Source organism: Agelaius phoeniceus, chromosome 1 (assembly GCF_051311805.1).
Source record: "Agelaius phoeniceus isolate bAgePho1 chromosome 1, bAgePho1.hap1, whole genome shotgun sequence".
NCBI lineage: Eukaryota > Metazoa > Chordata > Aves > Passeriformes > Icteridae > Agelaius > Agelaius phoeniceus.
This window is the reverse complement of record NC_135265.1, coordinates 47,562,897-47,575,828: the sequence shown is the minus strand read 5'-3', so window position 1 is coordinate 47,575,828 and position 12,932 is coordinate 47,562,897. Positions and strand designations below refer to the sequence as shown.

General features: G+C 39.0%; 1 protein-coding gene across 5 annotated transcripts in view; it reads right to left on the bottom strand.

Annotated features, from left to right (window-relative positions):
• BMPER (BMP binding endothelial regulator) overlaps positions 1-12,932 on the bottom strand; it is a 147,958-nt gene that overhangs the window by 58,971 nt on the left and 76,055 nt on the right. For all 5 annotated transcript variants that reach the window (XM_077178303.1, XM_077178318.1, XM_054629502.2 and 2 more), the window contains 4 exons: positions 11,426-11,535; positions 10,606-10,746; positions 8,247-8,351; positions 2,873-2,918 (listed from right to left, as the gene is read on the bottom strand). In XM_077178303.1, coding sequence (XP_077034418.1) covers positions 2,873-2,918; positions 8,247-8,351; positions 10,606-10,746; positions 11,426-11,535 — 402 coding nt within the window. The remainder of the gene's footprint in view (positions 1-2,872; positions 2,919-8,246; positions 8,352-10,605; positions 10,747-11,425; positions 11,536-12,932) is intronic.

Sequence of the window (12,932 nt, the reverse complement as noted above, 5' to 3'; positions counted from 1 at the left end):
TGCAGTCCACTTTGAAAAAACTTCATCCACAAAATCTCACAATGACTGGCATGAGATTGTGCTAGGACTATTAATAATGATTAAAGCATATCTACATGATTTTAGTAACAAGTTTTCATCCTGTGTACTGTAATTTCAGCAAGGCCTATGAATTCTTCTTTGTCAAGAACAAAGATTTTACTTCCACTGCAAGTTCCTATCTATGTCTGAAGTTGAGAGAAGTCTGTTAATGTTATTTGAACCCAGGTTTAGTTTTTTCTTATTTTTAATATGAAAATGACCTTGGTCTAACATAGGATTACTAATTTATGGAATTGACGTCAGTGGTGATTTTTCTAAATCAAGCCCAAAAGAGTACATTTCATTACATTTTTTACAGCAGCATAAACTAAACTGTTGAATTTTCCACTGGTATGACCATTGTGTTTAATTAGTGATAACTGTACGCCAGCCATGGAGCTTAAAAAGCAACATGCCAAAACTAACTATAGTTAACTTCAGCAACAGTAGACAAAAGAGACTCTCCAGACCTTTAGGAGACGAGGTACTTTTTCTCTTTGCAACAAACTGCTTTGAAAATAATCCTTGGATTATTTTTTTTTTCCAGTTTAAAGTGTATCCTTTCACAACATGACTGGTTTTGACCCACTTGATAGAAATTGGCTGCATTTAAACTGTACTCAAAGCTCCCCCATGTACAGTATGTTCTTGTACCTCCCTATGTTGTTTTTACATTGGAAAATTAATATCGGCTGGAGCACCAGAAATGTTTGGTGTGTTAGTATTTGGAGACAGGATCAGGATCAACATGAGCAAGTGGGTGAGGGAAGGTGCTGTGTGTACATCTTATCAGAAATTGGCTGAATTAGCAAAGTTTCCGATCAGATGGAAATGATGTCAGATGGAATGTCAGATGATAGTCGTGATGAGATTTACAGCACTTCTGCTGCAAATGTGGAATTGATTCTCTGCAAATGGTGAATGTTAAAATACCAATGTTAAAACAGCTAGTGGTAGCCACCACTGCTGTATGACACTGGGTATTTAAGCTCCTTGCTCACATTCTCTGTAAAAGCCAAGAATGCCCTGTTAATCATGAAAGTTTGGAGCCAGCTCTTCTCCAAGTACTGAATGGGTCCATAGTGAGATAACTGTAAAGAAAAGACCCCTCTATTTCATGTGCAATGGTGGAGCATGGGGCAGTGAGACAGGATGAGCCTCTTAGGCTCCAGCACAGGCAGTGCAATGCAGATAGGACCCTTAACACCCTTGATCCCTTACCATAAGGGAACAAGATTGTTTATCCTGTGGGGAGACCTAATAGCAGGCTACCAGGACATAGAAAGAGGTCACTGGGAAGATAAAGCCAGGCTCTTTACAGATCTGCATGGCCTGAGGACAAGCAATAATGATCTCTCCTTAATTTCACATGTTTGTAGTCATGAGAATTTCCTTCTTATATCACCAAGAAGTTTTGACATTTTCGGTAACCTGACTCCTAGATAAGTTATTTAAACTTTGAAGAACTCCGATTTTTTGCCTCCTTCTCCCATGAAACAATTATCACAAGTCATCACTCTCTGACAGCATTTCTGAAGGAGTCACTGTACTGTCTTCTTTTGAACCTCTTACAGCAGAGGGTCTCCTGTGCTTTGATGGAATGGCTGGCCCCACTCTTTTCCTCCCTTCTCAAGTTACAGAAGAACACAGGAAGAACACACAATAAAGGTTAAATGAGACTGAAACAAAAAAAAGAGGCAAGATAGAGATTGATAAATTCATGACATTATGGTATGTCATATCTGAGCAAAGGTCTATGCAAATTTCTTCTGCTGTGCAACTGAGCTAACATGAAATCAACTGCTAGTCAGTTGAATCCTCTTTCACTTCTTCCTCTGCTCAGTATTATTTCAAGTGTTTCTGAGTGTGTTGTCCCTTGCATTTGCTCTCATTTTGATAATGAAGACTTGCAAGCTAGATGTATTTTATCCCAAGATACACGTTTCAAACTAATTGAGCCACAGAGTGAAAAAACAGATATTTAGGATATGGGATTTGTGCAATTCAAGAGAACCCAGAACTGAGTTGAACAGCAAAAACATTTGATTTTAGACAAAAGAAGAGGAACATTTTCTCCTTTCAAAAGCCTTCTCATAGGTCATAAAACCCCATTTTAGCAGTCTGTCCCTATTTGGTAAAATACTTAAGTATGTACTGAAGGAAATACGTAATGGTATCTTGTTAACTTCAGCTCTCCCTGTTGAGTTAAATAGAACAAACTTAAAGATAAGTATTTCTGTAAGTCCTTTGCTGACTAGGAGGGTGATATTGCAATTTAATGATCATTCCTAAAGAGAGGAGTAAAGGGATAAGAATGTAAGAGTTTAACTAAGCATCATAAACAAAGAAGAATAGTTTTCTATTCTACGTTCCACTGCTGCCCCAGACTGTGTCTCAGATTTCTGCACACCTTTTTTTAACTCTCACAAATCATCTGCAAAGGTGTGATTATATATGCACATAGCTGGACTGTTAGTTACAGGTGTAAAATATACCCAAGTCCTAAAAGTTATAACTCTATTCATTTTCTTGTTTTATTGCCTACAAATGCCACAGACCAACCATATCTTTCAAAATGCAGCAGCTCAGATTTGAAAAAAAAGCATCATTTTGAAAAAGAAAATAAAAACAAAATACCCAGACATTTTATTTTAAAATTACAGATTTATAGAAGGCAAAATCCATTGCTAAAAATAATCATTTGCCCTTTAGCTGCCTCTAATAAGAAGGCAGAAAAGCAAGCATACTTCTATATATTTATTTTCTCAGAAAGAATAAAAAAGAATTTAAAGAATGTGAAGAAATTACTTACTTTCAGTGCAAATCGGACAGCATCCTTTTCTGTTCAGGATTTTACCCTAATTGGGAGAAAGACAGGCTGTTTTAATGAGAGAGTTCTTGCAGCAATGACTGTGTCATGTTGTAAGACTGGATAAGCCTTTGAAAATAATTCAAGTTGTGTTTGAACTCAGTGCCCTGGTTACAACTTCAAATATCAGGTGCTAAAAACAGACAGAGCTATTCAACAAGCTTCCTGGCAGTCTTATAAGAAATGAAATACTAAAAGGGCTCTCTGTTACCATTTTTCTCTTTAGAGAGTGTGAGAGAATTTTAGACTTGCACAGATAGCTAAAGCAGTTACTGGGTTAACAAGATCACTACCTTTTCTCCCACCTTCCCAAAATATATACCTTTCCTATGTGTTCCCTGCTTCATGGCAGGCAGGCAGGAAGGAAGAAAGGGGCGGAAGGAAGTGGCAGAAGGCAGGCGGGCAGGCAGGCAGGCAGGCAGGAAGGAAGGAAGGAAGGCAGGAAGGCAGGAAGGCAGGAAGGCAGGAAGGCAGGAAGGAAGGAAGGAAGGAAGGAAGGCAGGAAGGAAGGCAGGAAGGAAGGCAGGAAGGAAGGCAGGAAGGAAGGCAGGAAGGAACTTGGTCAATTCTACTTCTGGTTGTACCTTATACAAGGCTGACTAGGCAGGAGGCATGCCTCTGTGTATATACATTCATGTTCCTTTTCAGTCTTCATCAGTTTAAAAGATATTTTATCTGATTTTACTTAAATTACCTAAAGTCAATCAGCAAGCTATCAAAGAAGCCTGAAAAAATTCAGACTGAACAATGGGTTTTTCCAAGCAAAAGCTGGTGTTGGTTATAACAGAATGTACAGTGATATTGGAGCTCACCCATATTCCCACAGAGGGACTGAAGAGGTATATGGAGCTGTGCTGTTCCCCTTTGCCCTGCCCCTGACCCTTTGCCCCAACAGAAGCTGAACACAGAGGAAGTCCCCTCTGTGTGACCACTGCTCCTATTCCCACCAAGTAGGTGAGCAAGGTGAGGACAGCAAGAGCAAGCAAATGGAGCTGTGTTGTGCTGCCCACTAAACAGTATAGAAAACTTGTGAAAACAGACAAAAAATTGGTGACAGGTATATGGAAAGAGTGGGGAAGTGGGCACAGGCAGCCCTATTGCTGTCTGCCTTGTTTTCTGCCTACAGTGCTGCCAAGCTTTGACAAAGTGCACGGGGAGGCATGAACTCAAAGTATCTTCTAGCAAACTGGAGTGGAGCATGTTCAATCCTGCTCTTGCTTAGCGTACACACATGGCATGAACGAATCCTTGGTCTTGAACGCACTTGGGCGCATCATCCACAGGGCAAGCTTGTCTATGAATATGCAGCTTCATGTGAACAGACTTGAGACATACCTGGACTTCAGAAAAGGGCTGGATCAGAGTTGCACTGGCAGAGTGAGCACACTTAAATGTTTGTGTGACTCCCAGGTCCCTGGGCAAAGAGAACAGCTGAGGACCAGGGAGGCCTACCAAGCAGCTGCTAGAACAGAACCCCTTAAAGGTGGAACCCTTAAAACCACACAGAAAAACCACATGGAAATAGCAACACATACTTGTAGGAATGGAGACATGCAGCTGAATGCCACACACTGCACTACACAGCCTTACCTCTCTGTTTCAATAAAAGAGCTGAAATCATCAGCCGAGCTGGAAGTGGCAAGAATTCAAGTGAAATTGAAATCTCCAAGGCAGCCTGCTGAGGCTGGTTACTTGAGCCACCATGTTGGCCCGAGATCCTGTTTTTGTCTTGTAGAATAAGGAAACCCATTATTGCTAACATGTGCTGCAAGAGTTCGTTAGCATTGAGGGTTCCCTTAGGAGTGGGCTAAGTGATGTGATCCCATTTTTCCCTATGAATATTTATAAGCAGACCACATTTGAGTCTATTTATTTTCAGGGATTTTTCTTCCTTTTTATGGGGTTTTCAATTTTGTGTCTGAGGTTTTCATTTTCTATTTTTTTTAAGGCAAGACTAATTGCTGGGGGAAAGGGGGTTGTTTGGTTGTGCAATAGGAACAGCTGTTGTTTTTTTGTGCCTCATTTGGCACTAAAGTAAAAACAGCAACTTTTTGTTTGCAATAATAACAGATGTGTATAACATTATATGCAGTCTGTTCTAGAGATGGAAGAACGTGTTCTGAATTAATTTACAGCTCACTTGAAGTTCACAGGTTCAAAATTTACCCACAGACTCAAACCCTGCAAATGTCTTCACCTGCCATGAATTTAATTCTATTAACTTTTGCACAGCCTTGGAGCTCAGAAAAGGTTATATGCTGTAAAATTCAGCAATCTCTCCTCTAGCACTACAAAAAGAGACATGTTCACAACCACTGATCATTATCACAGACTTAAGATGTTAGTGAGGAATGCAAAGGCATAAGGAGAGCAGGCAAGGTGACAAATTATAAGGATGGGTAATAGAAAGGAGATGGCACAAGACAAGGAACAGACTAGAGCAGAGCTAGGGCAAGTAAATAGTGAATTCAGTAAGAAGTCTAAAGGATCTCTGAAACTCAGTCTTGCCAAATGTTGAGATTGTTCCCTTTCTATAAAGTATTTAAGCATGTGTTTAAGTTTCAGCACACATGGAGGGCCTACTAACTTCAGCAGAAATGGACACATGCTTAATAGCTTTGCTGAATGGGGGCCAGTATGCATCACACCTTGCAGGCTGGCACTCCAGGTAACTTGAGAGAGGAAATATCTGTGTGGAGTCAGTGGTCAGAGAGCAACAAAAAGAAACCACAAGCCACAAGGCTCACTAGAATGCCAAGGAGGACCAATCTTACTATAAATCTGAGAGGAGGGACTAAATTTGAAAAATATATTGCCTCCACAGCAGATGAAAAGAATCTAAGACATTTCCTGCAATGGCTGATATGGGATTAAATGCTTCAAAAAGAAAATAACAAAAGAATCAGAAATTTTTGTCTAGCACTATCAAGAAAATTAAAGAAATGGCAGAAACAGTCTTAAAAAATATGTCAGCCTGCAACCAATAGATTGAATAATACAAATGGTTATGCAGTATCAGAAATTTCTGCAGAATTACCACTTTGAAACCCACACATTCAAGAAATAATTGGTCAAAATTTGTTATTATAAATAAAATAAAATAAAATTCTACAACCAAAAAAACCCACCCACAATATCATGCAAAGAGTATTAAGACTGCATGGTAAAGTGTTTAAGTCAAGGAATAATATTCTAAATTCTTTTTGAATCTTCAATCCTTTCACACTTAGTTGTCTGTATAATAATATACGTTTAATGAGATAACGTCATGTTGCCTGATACCTAAGGGACACTAAACCACATTTTATTTGACAGCAGTCTTCAACAGTCAGTAGAGACTGCTTACTGTCAAAAATATTGTGAAGAGAGAAAAGGAGTGGACACACCTACAGTTTGCAGAGACAGCAGCACAACTCTATGCATGATATTCAGACTGTCAGTATCAGAACCACAAATATATCTTTATCTTGAAAAATGTGGTGTGTTTAAGTGATATTTATAGATTTATGACAGAAAGTCTCATCAAAGATAGTGGAGCAGAAATGAAAAGTAAAAGATTTAAATCAATTAGCATACATTATTTGCTTTAAAACTACTTGGTACCCACTTGGAATAGGAAAATAAATCTTACTCTAGAGTTTACATTCTTTCTCCTACTTCTCCTTCCAGTTTAGCTTGGAAGAGCAGAAATGCAATGTGCTCCTGTGGAGGAGGGTTGGTTTGCTTGCAGCTTGCATTTTAAGGTGGGGATGTGGCTGACTGGTTATATACTGGGGGGAATGGTGCTGCAGGGTAACAAAGCTGGTCCTTCCAGCCCTAAGGAACCAGACCTTGTTTGCAGACTCATCTCAGAGGTCAGGGCAGTTTAGGACTTCACATTAGCCTTGGAGCAGGTTCTATTGCAGCATTGAATGAGTTTGTCAGTCTCACTTCCATGCTGCAACACTGTCAGTGGTGAATTTTTACCAACCACTACTTTCATTTTAGAAGCCACTTCAACTGATCATCTCAAAATGCTCAAATTTATATACAGATACAGCTGAAGCAAGGCACTTAACTGAAGATCTCTATTAAGTCATATTAGCTACTTGATCTCAGAAGCACCTTAAAAATTTAAAATGCATCAGCACAAGGAAAATATAAATGCAATCCAGTGTGTGTGAGACCTGAAGAGCCCAAGCTCTCACTTCCTGCTTACACTGTGAATGGCATGAAGGTAGCAAATGTGCCATATAACATTCCCTGAAGAACAGCTCTATTTGTTCACACTTCCTGATGTGTATGCAGCATCTTGTGTGAGGCCCATTAAGAGGAGAACTGCCCTCTGCAGTGAGTGCCAGAGGGACAGGAAAAGGCCGTTCCCTCTTCTGAGGATCTTGAAGCCCACTGTCACACCAGAATGGGAGGTGTCAAGGACAGGCTCTTTATTATACCACCACTTCTGTCAAAGGTTTACACATATAAAATTGTACAAACTAAGAGTTTTTAATTTAAAAATTTTATATTTAGGTGTCTGTGATTCACATTTTCCCCACTGTCTTCCAGGATCGAGAAGGAAACACTGAGAAGGTGTAATGCTAACAACTTTGCTCTCTCTTCTACAGTTTTGCTCAAAGATCTGCCCCTACATGAGGTGCTATATAGAGCTCCATCTAAATAGTGACAGCTTGAGCCATAAGACCAAAATCATTTGTTGGTGTCAGAAATCCAAGAAACAAAGTCTGATTATAGCTCAGGATTTCAAGTAAAGCTAATTTTTGATGCCATTAAGTTACAATTACAGCATTCTTTGGGTTCACTTCAGACTTTCAAATAAAAAATACCCAGGCCACAACCTTAGTGAAAGCAGCATGGTTTGGTTGAACTAATTTTCTTCAATTTGTCTAATTTACATTTTCAACCAAGTATTAAGCCTCATATCTCATATGCACTGAGAAATGCAAATACAACAACATCCTATGGCTTGCCTTAACAATATATACACTACTGAAATATTAACACAGTCACCTCACCACTCTATAAAATTATTAAATAAAAGTCAAAAATAACTATTCCAATACAGATACTTGGGACAGAGTGGGTTAAAGGAGAAGGAGAGGAGGAGCACAGAGTCTTCAGAGCAAGGACAGAGGCAGGAAGACCACATTCAGGATAACAGTAGCACATTTGGGGAATGCCAACCTAAATTAACATTCCAGATTATCCCTTCTTTCCAAACAGCACTCCCCACTGCCATGCACACACTTCCAAGAAACACTGGAAAAGATAATGTTGGAGCAGAAAAGACAAGAAAGCACAGTTCTTTTAAAAAACTCACATGAGGACAGCTGCTGACTGGAATGCACTGTTTCTTGCGACACTCTGTCTTGCCTTTCACACAAGCACAGATGGTGCAGTTCACAGAAGACCATATCTCTCCATCCTGCAAGAGGGAACATGATATAGTATCAGCTGGGGTGGCAACAAGAAGCTATTTCAGCAATGCATCATTGCTCAAGAAAGGATGAATTTCCCTGTTGGCATTGTCTCATTGTTTAGTCTAAATTATTTTGAGGTGTCTGTCCATGGCCAGTTGGATTCAAGACAGAGATCAAATTCAGCCAGGTTTTCTTCCCTTTGGCCTTTTTGGTAAGAAATTCATTTTTCCAAAGCTAACCAAATCGCATTTGCACTTTTCAACACTGCCCTGATTATTTGTACTGTTTTCTCTCCAATTAGAGTCTGAGTTGTGATCACACCTACCACAAATTTTCAAGTTCACATAATTAGAAAAACCTGATTCAGTGGGTTGAGTGATGTCTTTAAGTTGTTGCACATGAAAATATTTGATAAGATGTCAGTAGTCAGTGAATTTATTCCCATATGTAGTAGCATCATTTCAACATAGGGCAGGAATGGTCAAATAATTCTAATTTAGATTACTTCAGCACTTTTACAGATAATTAATCTGCTAAACATCTGAAAATATTTAGAAAAGATACAGTGCTGAATCTCTCAAAAGCAGAGCAGGTAAGACAGCCTATGTATAGCTATGAAAATATGAAGTGCAGAGCATAATATGCCTTGTGGTCTTGTCCCCACTTGGGATGAATTGCTTGTGGAATTGCCCTGGCTCCTTTTTACATGGTGTTGCCTCTGCCAAGTGTGGTTCCTAAAACATTCTGTCCCACCCACTTACAGCCTAATGCTAGTCCACTTAGAGCCAAACTGTGCATGTTTTCTGTTTACAGGGCTGCTGGGAAGGAAGGGTGAGGATAGACCTGACAGGAACAGGCAGTTCAACAAGACAGCTGTGAATAATTATGTGCCCACCTCAACATGATGTTCTGACCAGAAACAGGCTACATCTGAAATGCCAAGGAGGCTAACTTATTCAGCTCAGCTTGCTTCATCAAAGGCTGTCTCTCTCCTGTTTTTTGTTTCTAGGGCATGTTTCTATTGCCTGGTGTTTTTGATGTTCTTCAGTCTCTAACGACCACTCACCAGGCATCCGCCAAGGTACCAGAATACATCATAGCTGACTGCATGCAGCTGCCCTGAATTTTTGTCTTACAGCTGGTTTTGCACAGGAGTGCAAAAGCACATTTGCTGTACCCATTCTACCTGTGTTGGACCATTGACTTCAACAGAGCAACACTGAATTTACTTTTTTGCACACAAGACCAGAAATGGATGTACTGTCTCGTTATTTTTTCACACTCCATATAATATTAGTAATATAATAAAATCTTCACAAGAAGCAGAATATTTTAGTTGGGTGCCTAAGAAGTAGGCATTTGTTCGTGAAGCACAATGGCGCCAGTGTGAAAGTGCCAATCAGATGGAGCATAGTCTCAGAGTACAGTAGGTTCACATGTAATTTCCAGAATAAACACTTCTACTATGTACACAAAAGATGGAATAAATGGGAAGCAATTCTGGCTGAGCAAACCAAGTATTCACACAGGACTTAACATTTGATCTGATTCAAGGGTCTCTTAATTCACAGATGGCCCATAAGGTGACAGAATCTTTTTCTGACACAGTGTGAAAAAAAGCTGCACCACTTGGAAAAACAAATGGGGTCTCAAGAACAGCAGAAGTGTTCTGCAGGGAATCCCTTGTGATTTGAATACATTGGGTGAGAGTGCAGTAGGTAACAGTTATCACATGGCTACCCCAGTATTAGATGTCAGGGGTGCTGTCCTTAGCAGAGACGTGCAATGTAGTAAATCAAGTAACTTTCAGCCAAAATGAACTTCACAAAGCTCCTGTTGGCTCAGTTATGGAAAAGACTCTTTGGCTCAGCCAATAAAGCCTACATACCACTGAGAATATCTTTTCCATGAGTATCAGTGTTTGTTTGGGAAAGCAGAGCATTAGTATCTCTTACTAAAAATGCATCAATTGTCATGAAATAGCAGTTTGAACTAGATCTACATACAGAAGGGGAGACCACATGTAACATTCAAGGAGGAATTAATTTTTAAATGTTGACTATCAGCAGAATTTACGCAAACTCAGAAAAAAATAAACAGACGGCAAATTTTGCAAAGCTTTGCCTCTGAGTTGTTCCATCATCAATGAGGATGGTGAGGATTCTGCTAAAAACAAACCACAATACTAATTTACAACAAACTCATGCTATTTTGGCTATTAAAATGGCACCTACCCTTAAGCCATTCCTGAAACCTTACCTGGAAGATCTTATTGCCAAACTTGCACACTTTCACCTCCTCAGGAGAGATGTATGAGACACACTCCTTGCAGCAGTGGTCTTTGTTTTTATTGCATTCACCAGGAAGTAAGCACCTCTTCTTACATATCACTGTTGAATCCTAGGTACAAGGGTGAAAGGAAATCATAAAATTGTCACCAAGATGTTTGTGCTTCTGTGTGTCCTTATATATTTCTGCTTGCTCAGTCATTGCATCCACCCAAGCTACAGGCCAGTTGCTTGGAATAGGCCAGCTGAGAGAAAATAAATATTATTTATAGATATTATAAATATATATAGATATATATTATAGATATTTATTTATATTATAAATATTCTTTAAAGGAAATCTTTCATGGTCTGTGAAGCTAAAGCCCAGCTTCTAATTCTGTTGGCCTGCAAAATCTCACTGATTTGGTGTCACTTTCAATTTTTTGCCTTGGTAAAAAAGTGCAAGTTGTTGCAGTCATGTTAGGGAACTAAATAAAAAACACTGACCTTCAGCAGAAACATGGTAATTCATCATTTAGAAACTCCTCTTCTAATGCAGTATTAAAGATGACCACATAATCTGAACAACTTTATTTTGCATCACACAGGGTGAGGCATCATGTCCCAGCTCAGGGAGCCAGTAACGTTTTAAACTTTCCTAGCACAACTGCAAGTGCTCTTCAGATCAGATTCTTTGAGACCACACAAGATGCCAAAGAACAGTATCAGGCTTACAATTCCACAGCCCTACAAATTACTGCTAAGCCAGACAACCATCAGCACACAATATCCAAGCACTATGGACTTACCTTGCATGTACACACTGTGCAGTTGTCATACATAAATGAGGAACCATTATCATACACGTTGCTGTGAAAGAGGCAGCTTCCAAATGGGAGGTCAAACACCTTCCTCTGTCCTGAATATAAATAAACAGTAACAGAAACAAAATGTGGTTGAAAATATGCCACACTGTCAACAAAAATAGTAGGGCTTATTGTCACCAGACCAAATTTATGTGCAGTATGTCATTTGCTATGTGTTTCCACTTCAGTGTGAAAAAAATATGTACTTTTAACAGTTCACTATTCTTTTAGTACACATTCATCTCTACAAATTCAACTGTGGGATGGAATATAAATTATTTATAGCATGTTTATATAGGAAAAATCTTTCTTCTCCTTCTCATCATAAAGTGCACAGTGCAACTAAAGGAATAAAAAGTAAGCACTGCAAACTCTTAAGGTAGGTACACTTAAACTAGTTTAAACAGTCTTTGACTTAAAGCAATAACTTATCAAATAGCGCAGTCTTAATTCTTTTAGCATATCTGTCTCAGGGGTTCACAGCAGCCAAGCTAGATCAACTCAGTGACACTGATCCAAAAAAGAAAATCATAGGTGTTGTCCCATCTCATTAAGATAGTTTTTTGTACCATGTGTTCACACAAGGCTGCAAGAAATACAAGAATTTGCATCATTTATGAACAGAATGAAGGCAACACAAGATATTTAGTCTCCATAATCTGCAAACTATTTGGGTTCCATGGGAGGGACGCAAGGGTTTGGGGCACTAAACAGGGAAGGCAGCACCAAAATCAAATCCTTCCTGAAGTTGTGCAATCCCGCAGCACTTTCAGATCCAAGTTACAATAGTTTGCATTCCTGTAAGCTTCTCTTATTCCTCAGCTTCTTTCCCAGTAAGTTAGTTTAAAAAGGAGAGCATTATAGCACATACACGAGCTCTTCAGAAAAACACTACACTTATCTTTCTAATTTTGAATTGCCTTGCTTACTTTTGGAGGCAGCCAATCAATAAGTTCTTTTATGAGTGGTTGTCAATCTCTTACTTTTTAATTTCTGAGGTCTAATGTTTAATAGGCATCAAATCCAAAGTAGGGAATGCCCACTCTAAGTACATACTAGAAGTACTAAGTACTAGGCCAATATTTTAGCTTTCAAACCATAGGGCTTGGCACATGGTAATTCCTTCCTTTTTCAGTAATTCTTGATAAATGTAGAGCATCATAAAAAAAGTTCCATTTTCCTCTCAGATATAAATGAACAAAAGGATAAGTACACAGCAAACTTCATTGGATTTACCTTAAGTTTTTTCAAATTGAATGTTAAGCAAAAGTTATTAAATAATTGCTTTTGTTCAGCTAGACACAATTTAAACATCACTCTCATGCAAATTAGCTACTTGGAATTAATCTGTGCTTGCATAGCCAGCCTTCCTTTCACTGGATGCGTGTCTTTCTCAAGAGGTTTAATTTCTCTTGCAGAACTGACATAAGGAATCAGTTGAGGATGCTCA